Raw genomic sequence first — 17,842 nt, 5'->3', positions numbered from 1 at the left:
GGGGGGGATCACTACTTGGGGCCTTCATAAAGGGGAACACTACTGGGGGCACAACATAGGGGGATCACTCCTGGGGGCCTGCATAAGGGGGACCTCTACTGGGGGCACTGGTTAAGGGGCACTACCGGGGGGCCTGCATAAGGGGGACCACTACTGGGGGTACTGTAAAAGGGCACTACTGGGGGCACTGTATAAGGGGCATTACTGGGGGCCAGCATAAGGGGGACCACTACTGAGGGCACTGCATATTTGCATAGAGGGACTGTATAAGGGTCACTGCATAGGGGGGACTGCATAAGGGGCACTGTATAAGGGTGCACTACTGGAGGCACTGTATAAGGGTGCACTACTGGGGCACTGTATAAAGGGCACTACTACATGGGGCACTGCTACTGGGGACATTGCATAAGGGGCATTACTACAGTGGGCATTGCAAGAGGGGCACTACTACTCGGGGTATTATGGTGCATATGGAATGGTAAGGAATGTTCCCAGAGTGACGAGGTGTGTGTAATGTTGATATGCCCCATTTTTCAGTGGCCATGCCCATTTGTTGCCATGCGCACATAGGGAGGGGGGGCTCCATTTTTCAATTTGCCCTGGGCTCCAAATACCCTAGTTACGCCACTGGCCGACAGTGAAAACAATTTAATCGGCTCCACTGATCAACACAACCTACTGAGGACTACTTGCCATGGAGTACATATAGCCAGCCTAAGAGATTACCAAGTGTTGTTTGTTCATTAGTAGAGCACAGCTCTTTCATTTTTTACAGGACTAATATTGGGATGATTAGTTGCATCAGTGAGTTATGGACCTGATTTGGGGGTGGTTGCACTTCATGCATGGCTACAGATTCGCAAGTGCAAAATATGTAAATGCCAGTTTAAGCATTCTTATTGTGTACTTTGGTGTGGCGGAACGAGCAGACTCTGCGAAGCCCACTTTGCATATCTAAGCAATGCTCAACTGCGCTGGTGGATCTGATCACTGCACCATAGAGGCACCATCGGCTCCTTCAGCAGCCTCTGTCTGGTGCAGAGCCTCCCTTTTAAACTTTCGGAGCTGCGGAGGTAGGCCTGGACAGTAAGGGGGCCTGCCTCTCAAGCATACCTGCCTACTCTACCGGTACCTTCGGGAGGCTCACGATATTTTGGGTAACTCCCCTGCACCCCTGGAAGAGTAGGCACTTCTCCAACATTCCTCCCTCCCATTCCGCATATGCCAGCTCACACAGGGGCGTTTCTAGAGAGGAGTCTCCGACACGGGCCTCCTCCTCACCGCCCGGCAGCCAGCAGCACACTGAGCTGTGCGCGGCCAGCGCCGGAGTTATAGACTCTGGGCACTAGAGTGTGTCCAGTGTCTATAGTGTGTGCACAGGTCACCGGGAAAATGGCCACGGCGGCCATTTTCCCTGTACTGCGCATGCGCAAACGACGGGACAATTGCTGCCGCGGCCATTTTCCAGTCGTTTTACAGCTCCGCACCCCCGCGCTGACATGGGACTCCGTAGAGGTAAGTAATATTATGGGTGCAGGGTGTGCGGTGTGGGGCCCCCCTGGACCCGTGTTCCCCGCACACCCTGCACCCATTATAGATACTTCCCTGAGCTCACACCTTGGTCCTCACGTGCACAGTAAGGGATTCCGAGACTTTTCGACCCATGCGCAGCCGCAAAATATCCCTCAACTATGCAAATATCAGGGCTGTTTCCACCCCAGAACAGTTTATGGCAGTAAATTGCCTATAGGTACTAGCCAGTCAGCATGTTGGTTGCAGTAATTGCTAATATATCCAAAGCACCATGCCAATGACTGCTCAATCAGCTTTATGTATTTAGATAAATGTATGGGATCGTGCATGTGTGCATTTAATAAAAAAAACGTAAATGACTGTGACAGTGCTATGATAATTGGTGTAAGCATAGCAGGAACAGCAGCTCGGCTGAGGGGTCCATAATTATTAGGGATGTGCAGGCTCGGATAGGTTCGAGTTTGCACGTGGAGTTCGGATTTTTCCCTCCAAAAAAACGGAACTCAGAACGAGGCAAAACGTCATCTTACATGGACGAACATCATCATTCCTGGACAAAAGACCAGGAATGATGATGTTCGTCCATGTAAGATGACGTTTTGCCTCGTTCTGAGTTCCGTTTTTTTGGAGGGAAAAATCCGAACTCCACGTGCAAACTCGAACCTATCCGAGCCTGCACATCCCTAATAATTATGCATGTAGAGACAATCCTGTGTTTGGCACTGGAAGGAGATGATTACATCCGAGTACAGCGGTATAAAAACTAGCAGATCAGAAAGCAAAAACTTATACTGCACAAAATGCCCTCAGCGAGTTCCTCTCAGTGAAAAACAAGGTGCGGTTGCAATGGGCTTAGTAACACATGCATTGGAGAACTGAAAAACACCATTTCCCTCTGATGGATCCGGGTTGCTGCTACTTTATGCTGACAGGAGACCCCTAATTACCATCTCTCTTCCTCTTTATTCTTATTATATTTGATATGAGAAAGCAGCTGGCACTCTGGATACACCGTACGGGCAGTGGGAGATTGGTTACCATGAGGAAAGCATTTGAACATAGGGCCTGATTCAGAGACGTACATTAATGCCGCCACTGCTGCAAATTGCACACAACAGCTGTGCGAAAATATGCAAATGTCTCAGCCACCGGGATTGGTATTGAGATGCCCACCGGCAGCTTCGCAAACCTGCGGCTTGATAATCGACCATCTGCGTAGCCCTACGATCGCTCAGACTGGCCACCTGAACTGAGACATTTCTGCAGCCTGTGACACGCCACCAGAACGGTCAGGACAAGCGCGCGTTTGAGCCGACACTCCACCATTACCTCCCCCAAATGCTCTGGGCCTGATTCAATGGCGATTTTTACACAGATCGAGCAATTGCTTGCCATTGCGCACCCGTGTAAGCTGTACTGTGCACACGCTGCAATTGTCTTGCGATTCCGCACACACAGAGAACCCATTCACAAATCGTGTGACAGGTAGTCAGCGTTAAGGGGAAAGGAATCAGAAAAACGCAGGCGTGTCTGATCGCTTAAACGCCATTACATGGGTGTGTATAATTTAGCCATTGCATTCTCCTACGCAGCATGAGAGCTCTCTGTGTGTCAGGAGAGACGCTGTATGTGAGGCAGGTCAGACCTGCCGCAAGGGCTGCATGCCTGGTCGATGTCTTCGATATTACCGATATTTACACTGCTACAAGATGTCATACGCAGACGAGAAGGCAGCAGGGGGCGTCCTTATGCTCTGGAAAGCTTTGGAACTACTAGCATATTTTTTGCAGCTGCGATCGCATTAGCGTCCATCTCTGAATCAGGCCCATCAATGTGTATTTTATCGGCAATGACGGTGTTTTCACAGTTTTACTGGATGTTTCCTATATACAATGATCATTGGTGTTACAGTCCAAGGGGGAAATGTAATAACCTGCGACTCTACTCGCAGGCATCGGCGAGATTTCAGCGACTCTGCCCGGTGTTTTAAAGTGGCAATGATTTCAAAGGCAAAAACATTTTGGCTCTACCTTTTAAATGATATCATTGATGCCTCCATCTCCAGGCTATTACATTTCTCTCTAAGGGGCTCATTTATCAACGAGTTTATCATATGCAACAAGTGATGAAACTTGTTGCGTATGATAAATGGTGCTCCAGCCAATCAGCAAAGGGTACTTTGAAGGGGATGCAGACAGTTATGTGACCGGTGGCCGCACCGACTGCTGAATGCCAGAAAAGGATTCTTGATAGGCGTTGAAATACCGCCGCCTATCATAATCCCGACGCCGGAATCCAGGAGGACGCGTGCCCGAACGAGGTAAGTATGGGCCTCTTAGCCGCGTGCGGGGGAGGGGTGGGGGGGCGGATTAGATTTTGGGCAGTTGTCAGTAGGGGTGAGCGGGTTCGGATTTCTGAAATCCGAACCCCCCCGAGCCTTCCGATCCGAGTCCGATCCGAGTCAGGCTCGACTTTTCCCGCCTGACTCGGATCTGAAATCGAGGCAAAACGTCATCATCCCGCCTTCCGAGTCTCGCGGGTTTTGGATCCTATATAAGGTACCCGCGTCGGCGCCATTTTCTCACTCCGCTGTGGACAGCGAAGAGGGAGGGTGGGAGTTAGGGCTGGCTGGGCTGTGTAGTGTAGTGTAGTGTAGTGCTGCTGTTGTCCACTACTTCAAAGTCCATAGGGGCTGGCTGTGTTGTGCTGTGCTGCTGTTGTTGTTAATAGGGGCTGTGTCCACTACTTCAAAGTCCATAGGGGCTGGCTGGACTGTGTTGTGCAGTCAGTTCTCCATAGGGGCTGTGTCCACTCCAAAGTCCTGTGCAGTGTCCCAGTCCTAAAGGGGTGCTGTAGTGTTGTCCAGGGGGTGCTCTGTCCATCAGGGGTGCTCCCCCCAAGTGCTAAAAAAATAATATATTTTCTGTGTTTGTGAATTGTGTGCGCAGTAGCCGCACGTGCATCAACAAAGTAGTGCCAAGCATGCGCCTGTGTCATAAGTAAAGGGCCGGCTGGCTTGACCGTTAAAGGGTGCTGTAACCCCCAAAGTACACTCCAGTCCAAACCAAAAAAAAAATTATTTTCTGTGTTTGTGAATTGTGTGCGCAGTAGCCGCATGTACATCAACAAAGTAGTGCCAAGCGTGCGCCTGTGTCATAAGTAAAGGGCCGGCTGGCTTGACCATTAAAGGGTGCTGTAACCCCCAAAGTACACTCCAGTCCAAACCAAAAAAAAAATTATTTTCTGTGTTTGTGAATTGTGTGCGCAGTAGCCGCACGTGCATCAACAAAGTAGTGCCAAGCGTGCGCCTGTGTCATAAGTAAAGGGCCGGCTGGCTTGACCGTTAAAGGGTACTGTAACCCCCAAAGTACACTCCAAACCAAATAACAAAATATTTTTTCTGTGTTTGTGAATTGTGTGCGCAGTAGCCGCACGTGCATCAACAAAGTAGTGCCAAGCGTGCGCCTGTGTCATAAGTAAAGGGCCGGCTGGCTTGACCGTTAAAGGGTGCTGTAACCCCCAAAGTACACTCCAGTCCAAACCAAAAAAAAAAATAATTTTTGTGTTTGTGAATTGTGTGCGCAGTAGCCGCACGTGCATCAACAAAGGAGCAGCGCCAAGCGTGCGCCTGTGTCCCATAAGTAAAGAGGCGGCTGGCTCATTTCTTAAAGGCTGGTGTAACCCACAAAGTGCACTACTCTCCAGCAAAAATAAAAAAATATTTTCTGTGTTTAGCCGCACGTATATATCAAATCGATATAACATAAATGGAGGACCAAACTTTCTCCGATAAAAATAAAATAGAGAAAGATCAAGAACCACTTCCTCCTAGTGCTGAAGCTGCTGCCACTAGTCATGACATAGACGATAACATGCCATCAACGTCGTCTGCCAAGGCCGATGCCCAATGTCATAATAGAGGGCACACAATCCCAAATGACAAAGTTCAGGAAAATTACCTTGAAAAAAACATTTAAATCAGCTGAAGAGAAACGTAAACTTGCCAATATGCCATTTACGACACGGAGTGGCAAGGAACGGCTAAGGTCGATCCCTAGTATGCTCATGACTAGTGGTTCAGCTTCACATGACGATGGGGCCCTCCTCCCACTAAAAAAATCAAAAGAGTTAAGCTGGCAAAAGCACAGCGAAGAACTGTGCTTTCTAAGAAGATATCACAAATCCCCAAGGAGAGTCCAAGTGTGGTGGTGGTTGCGATGCCTGACCTTCCCAGCACTGGACGGGAAGAGGTGGCTCTTTCCACCATTTGCACGCCCCCTGCAAGTGCTGAAAGGAGCACCCACAGTCCACTTGCTGATATGCCAATTGAAGATGTCACTGTTGAAGTACAACAGGATGAGGATACTGGTGTAGCTGGCGCTGAGGAGGAAGTTGGCGAGGAGGATTCTGATGGTGATGTGGTTTGTTTAAATCAGGCTCCGGGGGAGACAGTTGTTGTCCGTGGGATGAAAAAGCCCATCACGGTCATGCCTGGGCAGAAGACCAAACATTCCACCTCTTTGGTCTGGCAATATTTCTATCCAAATCCGGACAACAACTGTCTTGCCATATGTACCATATGTAAAGGTGAAATAAGTAGGGGTAGGGACGTCAACCACCTAGGAACATCCTCCCTTATACGGCACCTGCAGCGCGTTCATAAAAAGTTACTGTCAAGTTCAGAAACTTTGGCTAAGACCGTAAGCAGTCCAGGGACACCTAAATCCCGTTGTCCTGTTGTATCCAAGCGCCTGCAAACCACACCGTCAACTCCCTCCTCCTCAATTTCCTCCTTAGTCAGGATCGGAAGTAGTCCTGCAGGCCATGTCACTGGCATGACTGACTCTCCTATCCGGGATTCCTCCGGAGGATCCTGCATTGCTACGCCTACTGCTGCCTCTGCTGCTGTTGCTGCTGCTGGGAGTCGTTCATCATCCCAGAGAGGAAGTAGGAACACCACTACTTTTACTAAACAATTGACCCTCCAGCAGTCCTTAGCGAGGAGGATGAAGTACGACTGCTATGTTGGTGTTAGATGTGCGTCCGGTATCCGCCATTAGTGCAGTGGGATTTAGACAATTGATGGAGGTAGTGTGTCCCCGGTTCCAAATCCCATCTAGATTCCACTTCACTAGGCAGGCGATACCAAGACTGTACAGAAACGTCAGAAAAAGTGTCCTCAGTGTCCTGAAAAATGCCGTTGTACACAATGTCCACTTAACCACGGACATGTGGACAAGTGGAACAGGGCAGACTAAGGACTATATGACTGTGACAGCCCACTGGGTAGATGTATCACCTTACGCAGCAACAGCAGCAGCGTCACCAGTAGCAGCATCTCAGAAACGCCAGCTCGTTCCAAGGCAGGCTACGCTGTGTATCACTGGTTTCAGTAAGAGGCACACCGCCGACAACCTCTTAGAGAAACTGAGGGAAATCATCGCCCAGTGGCTTACCCCACTTAGACTCTCCTGGGGATTTGTGATATCTGACAACGCCACCAATATTGTGCGGGCATTACATCTGGGCAAATTCCAGCACGTCCCATGTTTTGCTCACACAATAAACTTGGTGGTGCAGAATTTTCTGAAAAGTGACAGGGGCGTGCAGGAGACGCTTTGGGTGGCCCGAAAAATTTCTGGCCACTTTCGCCATTCAGCGACTGCGTGCCGAAGACTGGAGCGCCAGCAAACCCTCTTGAACCTGCCCCGCCATCACCTGAAGCAAGAGGTTGTGACGTGGTGGAACTCAACCCTCTATATGCTTCAGAGGGTGGAGGAGCAGCAAAAGGCCATACAAGCCTATACATCCACCTATGACATAGGCAAAGGAGGGGGTATGCACCTGACTCAAGCGCAGTGGAGAATGATTTCCGTGTTGTGCAAGGTTCTCCAGCCCTTCGAACTTGCCACACGTGAAGTCAGTTCAGACACTGCCAGCTTGAGTCAGGTCATTCCCCTCATCAGGCTTTTGCAGAAGCAGCTGGAGAAAGTGAAGGAGGAGCTAAGACGGAGCGATTCCGCTCGGCATGTGGGACTTGTGGATGAAGCCCTTCATTCGCTTTGCCAGGATTCCAGGGTGGTCAATCTGTTGAAATCAGACCACTACATTTTGGCCACAGTGCTCGATCCTAGGTTTAAAGCCTATGTGGTGTCTCTCTTTCCGGCCGACACAAGCCTGCAGAGGTGCAAAGACCTGCTGGTGAACACACTGTCAGCTGAAGCGGAACGTGACACGTCAACAGCTCCTTCTTCATTTTCTCCCGCAACTGGGGCTGCCAGGAAAAAACTTAGGTATCCTAAGCAACCCGCTGGTGGTGATGCAGGGCAGGCAGGACCAAGTTTGGACATCTGGTCCGGACTGAAGGACCTGGCAACAATTTCTGACATGTCTACTGTCACTGCATATGATACTGTCACCATTGACAGAATGGTGGAGGATTACATCGGTGACAGCATCCAAGTAGGCATGTCAGACAGTCCATACCTGTACTGGCAGGAAAAAGAGGCAATTTGGAGGCCCCTGTACAAACTGGCTCTATTTTACCTGAGTTGCCCCCCCTCCAGTGTGTACTCCGAAAGAGTGTTTAGTGCAGCCGGGAACCTTGTCAGCGAAAGGCGTAGGAGGTTGCTTCCACAGAATGTAGAGAAGATGATGTTCATCAAAATGAATTATCAGCTCTTCCAGGGAGACCAGCCTCCAGAACGTACAGAGGGACCTGTGGTGGTGGATTCAAGTGGGGACGAGTTAATACTTTGTGAGGATGAGGATGTACACACTGAAGAGGGTGAGGAATCGGTGGATGAGGAGGATGAGGATGACATCTTGCCTCCGTAGAGCCAGTTTGTGCAGGGACAGATTAATTGCCAGCTTGTTTTGTGGGGGCCCAAACGAACCAATCATTTCAGCCACAGTTGTGTGGCAGACCCTGGCGCTGAAATGATTGGTTTGTTAAAGTGTGCATGTCCTGTTTATACAACATAAGGGTGGGTGGGAGGGCCCAAGGACAATTCCATCTTGCACCTCTTTTTATTCTTTGCATTATGTGCAGTTTGGGGCCTAGTTTTTCAAACTGCCAACCTGTCTGCCACTGCAGTATCACGCCTAGATGGGTCACGTGTTTGTGCCGCCCACTCGTGTCGCTTAGCATAGTCATCCAGCTACCTCGGTGCAACCTTTTGGACATAAAAACACTAGTGTGAGGTGTGAGGTGTTCAGAATAGACTGGAAATGAGTGGAAATTAAGGTTATTGAGGTTAATAATAGCATAGGAGCAGAAAAACCTACAAATTCTGTGATTTTAGCTGTTTTTATGCTTTTTTTCAAAAAAATACAGATCCAAAACACAAAACCCAGAACCCAAAACACGGAAGGGTGGTTTTGGCAAAACCAATCCAGATCCAAAACACGAAGAAAGATCCAGATCCAAAACCAAAACACGAAAAGTGGCCGGTGCACACCCCTAGTTGTCAGGGTTAGTGTTAGGTTTTGGGGGTGGAGGTTAGTATTAGGCACCCCTAGGGGGGAGGGTTAGGCACCCCCCCCCAGAAAGTTAGGTTTAGGGAGCGGTAGGGGGGGGGGTTAGGCACCCCCGGGAGGAGGTTAGGGTTAGGCACTTCCCCCGGAGAGTTAGGTTTAGGGAGCGGTAAGGGGGGGTTAGGCACCCTCAGGAGGGAGGTTAGGGTTAGGCACCACTAATGGAGGGTTAGGGGGGCAGGGAAAGTTACGGTACTTACCTGCCTCTGTCAGGATCTTCATCCTGTCGGGCAGCCAGTTTCGGGATTTGAACCGGTGGCATTTCAATCCCATTCCACTTAGTTATATTGTAATATACATTATATACTTAATTAAATAGTTCAGAAAGGTCCTGCAACTATTAGGGGTATATTTACTAAAGTGTAGGTTTTTAAAAGTGGAGTTGTTGCCCATAGCAACCAATCAGATTCTACTTATCGTTTATCTAGCATCTTCTAGAAGATAAATAGCTAGAATCTGATTGGTTGCTATGGGCAACAACTCCACCTCTAAAAAACCTGCACCATAGTAAATATACCCCATAAGCTTAATTTGGTTCCAGGCTATAAAATTACAGTACAAGAACACCTTTAGGGCCTGATTCAGAGCCGGACGCTCTGAACGAGCGCCCGCTCTGCATCAAGGCGTTTTTTTTTATTTTTTAGTTGCGGCCATGATGATGGACGCGATGGTCAAGACCATCGCGGCCATCGGGCTAGCGACGAGACCCTTGCGGTAGGGTCTCGTTGCCGCAAGCCCCAGTGGATTTCCTGCTCTAATAGAGCAGGAAGTCCACCTACTGACATCACGAGTGATGTCAGTAGGGCCGTCCACAAGCGGCAGGTGTTCCTGCAGGAACGCCTCCGGTTTGCTCAGCCACCCCCCTTCCCCGCCTTCCAAACGGGGCAGCTGTCAATCAACATCGACAGCTGCCCCTTTTGGATGCGAGCGCCGCAGCAGGTGCTTTTTGCGCTCGCTTCGGTGCTCGCGTGCGCACTGGGCCATCGACCCGCTTGCGAGCGCATAGCGCTCGTGAGCGGGTCTGTATCAGGCCCTTAGTGTGCAGGCCAGCTGGGTCAGAGATAATATTTTAGAATGAATTGACCATGGAAACTGAACCTAACCTGATAAACTGCAATACAACCCCAAACCCTAGTAATGTGTAATACACATGTATGTATAAAGACTATGAATACTTTGTAGTGCAAAATCTCTGTGTGTTACGTATAGTGAGTGCAAGGTGCAGGTCACATGTCCCATCTCTAATCTCTTTAAACTCTTTAACGTAGCTCAGAACAAGTTGATGTTATTAGATTACTGTTAATCCCCTGTTTGCTCTACTGCTCTGTACAACGCTCAGCCCCAGGGAGCCACTGACGGTCCATCTAAGAGCATCTTATGTCTCACAGCACCGCAGCCAAGACATCCAGCACCCCAGAAAGAGACGTGGCCAAAAGCCACACTGGGGCAAAGAGCAAAGCTGGGGGAGAGGCTGGCAGCAAGAAAGGAACAACAGAGGGCCACGAAGGAGACCGCAAGAGTCTGGGGGGAGGAGGCCATGAGAGAAAGAGCCATCACCACGGTCATGATGATGGACACAACTCCAGTGGCAAAGCTCATCACAAGGGGAAACGGGTGAGCGACACCCAGAGTATCGCAACCAATACTTACTCTACCTTCCTAAATGCACTTTTCAGCAAGGTAGGTGGCCGTGTAGAGTATTTGTATCTGGCTAAAATGGGCAAAAATGTCTCTCTCTTGCATTATCAGGAAGCAATGCGTAACTTTAGGGTAACAATTATTATATTATATAATATGTGGTAGTGATTACGTGACTGTTAGGGGTATATTTACTAAAGTGTGAGTTTTTAGAAGTGGAGATGTTGCCCATAGCAACAAAAAAAAAGATTCTAGCTATTATCTACTAGAAGGAGCTAAATGATAAGTAGAATCTGATTGGTTGCTATGGGCAACATCTCCACTTCTAAAAATCTGCACTTCAAATATACCCCTTAGAGTGGCAATACGTAATAGCGTGTGCCACCTGTGTGCGACCGTAATCAACTGTGTGCTCTTGTCAGATAACTGAATAAACTGAATGAACAGTCAATCTGCGTTTACATTAGATGGATTTCCAATCCAACTAGAAATGCACATGATATAAACTATAAAATATCACACCAAAGCTGCTCACTACAGCTCCATTCATTTCTCCATTGGCCTCCGAATTACTGCTCGACTTAGGCTCAGTTAGGTCTTAAACTAATCATGAGAGTGATGGGAGATCATGGCTGTCTATTACGTGTCACTTTTGTGTGCGCAATTGTGCCTATTAGTGCCATTCCCATGTCACTGCACCAGGCACATGTACCTACTCACTACACGCAAAAGTCAAGTCCTTTTAATAGTAGGTGAATTCTGTTCAGTGCAATAAAGTAGGGTAAATACCTTAATCTGATCTCTCTGTGCAGAGTAGGGTTGTCCATTAAATGGCTAACCATCGATGGTACTATCAATACTTTACAGAAATGGTAGGAATCCATCGATAGAAAACCAACTCCGTTACCACCCAGAATTGCAGACGGAAACTGCCTCTCTCTGCCATTGGACTTGGATGCATGCAAGCAGAGCCGTAACTAGACTTTTTGGTGCCCTGTGCCAGAAAGAGCATTGGCGCCCCCCTTATTTTTCAAAGGGACATAATACACCCAAAAAAAGGGAAGAGATAGGGGAGGCCAGGAGATACTGGGGATGAAATAAGAGGAAGCTACAAGTGACAATGATAATAAACAGAAATTTGACAGGCCCAAATAGCACCCCCTGACCTGTGGTGCCCTGTGCCATGGCACCGGCCGCACTACCCTAGCTACGGCCTTGCATGCGAGTGGCACCGACATAGAGAACACCTCTACTTCAGGCTCTGAATGTGATTTCTTTTATTATAAGCAAAGTATAAATGAATCCATTCGGGAGACAATGTAAAAATAAAGATATGATAGATTAATGTGCACAGCAAACTATAAGAAGTACCCTTTCATACGCAGCAGCGATATACAGCGCAGGGGAGCGATGTTATTCTTCTGCGCATTTGTCTGAGCTGCACCCCATTTTTTAACATACAGAGCTGCAGAACAGAGTTAGACGCATTGGTAGCAGAAATGTATGGGGCGTTCCTGGACAATGACGCAGGCGATAAAAGCTTTTGCGTACACAGACACTAGACCACTCGCATGGGAGGCCATACTCAGACGGAGAGACTGCTTCTGCCTTAGAGTAGGTGCAAGTTTTGATGGTGTGACCGATGGTGACATCTAATGATGATGATCGGTATTTCAGCGTCTACGAACACTGACAGTGGGCGTCTCACTCCTTGCACATTTGGATGCCTGGATCTACACCAGGGAAGGGACTTTGTAACGGCATGACTGCGGCCATGTCTGCATCCGACTGAGCCTCAGCCTCTTAGGATAGTTAAGACACCTGGGGTCTATTTGTGAAGCAGAGAAGAGCCCTGTTTAGCTGAAATCAGGGCTCTTCTCTGCTTTGTGCTAATCATGGAGCTAGTTTACCATGGAGAAGTGTATTACTTCACTGGCACCCCCGCTCCATGCCTGCATCGCATCACCATATTATTGTATGGTGGGTGATTCACAAAGGAACGGAAAGCTCCTGCGGTACAGATCCGACATCTGAGGATGGCGTAATCTGTACCACAAGCCGAACAAAGCAGAGAAGCTGCATACTTCCCCGCTGTCTGTCCGGCACCGGCTTCGCCCAGCGTCCATTGCAGCAGGTCTGACCTGACTTGCTGCTCTTGGACGCCGGCGAATGCACAGTGAGGAGTAGGCATATTGGGCTCCCGATATGTCGGTCTTATCACTGCATACAGGGATTGCAGAGGGGCCAGACAGCGCGCGAAGATGCGGGAGAGGTTAGTCTACATGAATGACTACTAAACATCGCTATATATCACATCGATGTGATGCAATATATAGTGAAATCTTTCAGTAGCCACTACATGTTATACATGAATAGACTCCCTGCTCTCTTGAGACCCAAGGTCAACACACATCTCAAGATGGGTAAGCATTGTGCCAACGGATCTGCCGACACAGTGGCCGCTCAGGTAAGCTATACAGACTTACAGATCGGCCGCTCGATGTCTGTTCCCTGCCTGACATCACTCCTTCTCAATAGGCACAATGGCTTGGTATAATCAAGATGTACCCAAAAGGAGAAAAAAGGTGCATATAGTGTAGTATTTTTTAATAAAAGAATATACGTATACACAGCACCAACTGACATAAAAACAGTATATCAGCTATATACAACAAAGGATGTCTGATGGTATGTCAGGGAGAAGCACCTTCTGTGGTGGGACAACAGTGGAATAGAGACATAGGCACCCTCCCTGCCTTCAGCAGAGCAGCATCTAAGGAGGTGGCAGGAATTTCTCATTGTAGCATAGACACAACCCTCACATGGTGTAGCCATGCCCTCTCCGTACTGGGGTCCAACATTTCTAGAACAGAGAGGACAGCATGCCAGGGGAGATGAATGTATCCCTGGGAGGAGGGTCCAAGGGCACAGGCTGCCAGAAGAGAGGGTTTTAGATGATGGGGTGCAAATTCAAAATAAATGTAGTGTAGTATCAAGAAATATCTATTTATGATATGTCGGACGATGGATTCCCTATCGCCTCACACGGTGCAATCGTGCACCGTGTAAGGGGGCCTTAAAGCATTAAGGCTTGCTATAGTATAATGGAGTTTTATGGGTCCATTAAGAACATTGAGTCTGATTCAGAGATGGACTGACTCATAAATGTACATTCATCCATGATGAACATATATTTCCGATTGTTAAGGGTCTGTGCAGGACCTGTTCTGCACATGTGCAGACCCTAACAATCTCATGCGCAGACCCCCCCAAGCCGTAGCATGATTGACATGCTGCGGTTTTTGGGGGGCAGAGTGGGAGTGTGCCTGGTCATCATTCCCAGAGGTATGTTGACCCAATTTTCCAGAAGGGATGAGGCCAGGATCTGCGTCGAAGGACGCAGATTCAAGGCCTTTTACGTGGCCAGCACCCAGTCATGCTGCAGGAAGCTCCAACTCCAGCAGCCTGACCAAAGGAGAAACCTGTGGCAATGGATATGATGGTGATCCCTACCTGCGACGCTAGTCGCAGTGCTGGGATCACAAATGCAGCAAGGAGATGTCTGACAGATCCTTCTGCATTTGCATCGGAGATGGACGGATTTGCACAACCGCTTGTGTGCGTCTCTGCAAATCCATTAATCTTTGAATCAGGCCCTTTGTACACAGCGGCTGTGCAATAATATGCGAATGCTGCAAGAGCAGTCTAGTGTGAAAAGATGCCTACTGTCAGCATTGCAGATCCCCGGGCATCGGATCACTCTACGTGACCATCGGCCTACAAAATGAGGGCAACACCCCCCAGTTTTGTAAAGCAATCACTGTGGCCGCAGCATGTCAATCATGCTGAAGTTTAGGGAGCAGTGCGAGCAATCTCGCAGAAAAAAATCTGCATATGCGCAGTGCGGCACCTGCCCATGTGCAGAACCATTGGGTTTGCGTACATCTCTGAATAAGGTCCATGGTACAGTCAGGCCCGCCAAGAGCCGTGCCGGGCCCCGGTAATAGGAGGGCATGGCCTAATAGCGTGAGTCGTGGCCACACCCTCTTGCCGATAGGAAATGCGTTTGCATCCCAGAGCATGTGCGCGAACCGGCCACTGCGATCGGGATTGCGATCACAGTGACTATGCAGACCCATGGCAGAGTGATTGACAGGAAGTGCTGTTTGTAGGTGGTGACGGGAGAGGTTGGGTGAACGCAGGCGTGCCAGTGCGTTTCAACGCCATTGCATGGGCATGCATAAATTAGCCACTGTGATACCATACGCAGCCTCATAGCGTGCGCTGAAGTGAGCAATTCCTGAGTGAGGTCTGACCTGCCTAAACTGTGCGTATGGGTCCGATGGTACTCGATTGTACCGATTGTTTCTCAGTCTTGCTAAACATTACGGATGTGCATGAAGTGGGCGTCCTTATGTAGTGGTGCAGCAGCACTGCGATCGCTGTGGATTAGCATATATTCGTAGTAAAACTGCGTGTGTACGCTATATTGCGATACAAACGAAATCAGGCTTGTAGTATACTGTTTTGTTTACACTTTTGGCAGTTTTTTCCCCCAGATGAACTGAAGCTCATTTACTAATACTGCATTTAGATATACAGTTTGCACTCAACCAGAGCAACCAATCAGATACTTGCTATCATTGTCTAAATTGAACTAGATGGATAAACACCAATTCTTAGTCGGATGCAGCCGCGTCTTATGCTAATGCCACGGGCCACTTTCTTCATACGGAGATGCCCACTTGCAATGTCTCACAACAGAGCATATCTGTCTCTGTGCGTCTTTAGATGCACCATCCAAACTAGAACTGGCTCTATGGTAGGAGCAGTTTCTCTCTCTGAACATGGCCTCCTGTGTGAGAGGCTGTGTGTCTTTGGATGCAACATGCCCACATCTGCTAAGCTACCTCCCAGGAACAGCCACTGAAATCCCCGAGTGTGGTATAATAGATTACCAATGTTTAGATCAATAGGTCGATATCAGATAGTCGACATGTAACAGGTCAACATGATCAAAAGATCGACTGATAAATGGTCAATATGGTTAAGAGGTCGACAAAAAATTGTTGACTTTTTTGGTTTGTATTTTAGTCCTAAACCTCCCCCTAGTGCCTAACCCTAACCCTCCCCCTAATGCCTAACCTAACCCTAATCCTCCCCCTAATGCCTAAACTAATCCTCCTCCTAGTGCCTAACCTAAGCCTAATCCTCCCCCTAGTGCCTAACCTAACCCTAAAGCTACCTACACACTATACAACTATTGGGCCGATATTCAAATAATCGGATGATCTGCCTGATTTATTGTATAGTGTGTATAAACGATCATTTCAGCGATAAAACGGTTAGAAGAAACTTGCCATAAACGCATTCCTTCCATTATCTGATCTGTCGTTCAAGAACGAAAATCTCAGTGTGTGCATTCTCAATAATCTGCCCATGTTTCCTCATTCTTGTGGGTGGACATATGCAAAATCAGTGTGGTGTGGTGAAAAATTCGCTAGCTTCTATGGAAACATTGCATAATGTGTAGCATGGATATTGGGCTATCAATTTTCCGAAAAATCATCCCGATCAAAATAATCTAGCTTAACCCTAACCCTCCCCCTAGTGCCTAACCCTAACAGTCTCCTGCGGAAGACTAGCCATAACGCAAAAGCCTAATGGTGCGTACACACTGGGCGATTAAAGTGGACGAGTGAACGATAACGATATCGTTATCGTTCAGTCATCTACTTTATCGTCCATTTTTAACACAAAAACGATGAACGATGACGACGCGCGTTCCCACGGGTCGTTCGTCATCATCGGGTTAACACGCAGGCCAACCTGATGATGTCGTCAGGTTGCTGCATGTTGGGGAATGGGGGAGAGAGCCCGGCGCTGAACGATATAGTTAATGATATCGTTCAGCGGGTGTGCTCAATGTCATGAACGACATTGAGCACACCCTGCCCCGGGGAGCATATCGTCTAGTGTATACGCACCATAACCCTAACACCCAACCTAAAAATATTTAAAAACTTTGAATAAACATGTTGATCATTTGTGTGTCGACCATTGGAACCTGTCGAACTTCTGGTGTGGACCTATTGACTGTCGATCTAAACATTGCCAATCTTCCAACCGGATACTGAAATCCACAGCTCCTTCATCCAAATCTGTCCTGCAACTCCGTGCAGTAACATTCAGGACGCGTGTGACTTACAATATTGGCCAAATGCATGTTGTAACTGCTTGCACCACTGAATCAGGCTCTGAATGTTGATTGGTTTCTGTGGTTCAGAACAAATGTTCTACCTAAATGTATCGTTAGTTAATGAGAACTATGTTCTGCAAATCATCTTGTGAAATGCAGAATATGAATTTACTAAACAAATTGCAGTCGGTATCCCTTATTCTTCTGTATATTGGTTTTAGACTTTTGCTATGCTAGTAAACCTGTGTATTTGTGTATTTTCTTTTCTAGGGGGGGCAATGTTTCCTCCCACATTCCAAAACATACTGTTAGTTTAATTGGCTTCTGCATGTGTGACTATGTGATAGGGAATATAGATTGTAAGCTCCTGGGGCAAGTACTGATGTGAATGAAATATTAAATATTCTCTGTAAAAGTGCTGCGTAATATGGGTACACTATGGGACTGATTCGGAGTTAGCCACAGACCCAATGGTTTACCGTCAGGTTACTCAGGATGGCTGCTCGGGCCATCTCCAATGTTTGGCAATCTGCGCCTGCGCAGGATCTACACTGCTCATGTACAGATCCGTGTCTGTGATGGCGGTTGCGGTGCCCCCTTAACAGTGACCGTTTGGGGGTGGGAAAGGGTCAACGACAGCCATTTTGCTGTTAAACTGTTCAGAGTACTTTTAGTGTATATATTAGTGATTGTATTAATATTCAACTAATTTAGCTAAGCTGTTTGATACTAATATTCCACTATGTTAACCAAATATTTTACCGTTTTATTAGAAGGTGCTTTTTGATTTGATTCTCAAAGGAATGTGCTCTAATTATATACTTTGACTATTTGCATTTAAGATTGTGTTATTGTCTGCTTTTAGCAAGGAGCCGCCTTGAAAATATACAGTAAATGTCAATGTCACTTGTTATGATACTGTGCCAGTAACCATAT

General features: G+C 47.9%; 2 protein-coding genes across 2 annotated transcripts in view; one reads left to right on the top strand and one right to left on the bottom strand.

Moving 5' to 3' along the window:
* PTPRCAP (protein tyrosine phosphatase receptor type C associated protein) overlaps window positions 1–17,842 on the bottom strand; it is a 95,569-nt gene that overhangs the window by 57,776 nt on the left and 19,951 nt on the right. The gene's annotated exons all lie outside the window — the stretch shown is intronic.
* LOC148522886 (calcium-binding protein 2-like) overlaps window positions 10,427–17,842 on the top strand; it is a 32,132-nt gene continuing 24,716 nt past the window's right edge. Inside the window, exon 1 of the mRNA XM_088473477.1 lies at window positions 10,427–10,749. Coding sequence (XP_088329603.1) covers window positions 10,447–10,749 — 303 coding nt within the window. The 5' untranslated portion in view covers window positions 10,427–10,446. The remainder of the gene's footprint in view (window positions 10,750–17,842) is intronic.

This window comes from Taudactylus pleione, unplaced genomic scaffold (genome assembly GCF_031769625.1).
Source record: "Taudactylus pleione unplaced genomic scaffold, aTauple2 ptg000136l, whole genome shotgun sequence".
Lineage (NCBI taxonomy): Eukaryota > Metazoa > Chordata > Amphibia > Anura > Myobatrachidae > Taudactylus > Taudactylus pleione.
This window is presented reverse-complemented; position numbering and strand designations above follow the sequence as displayed.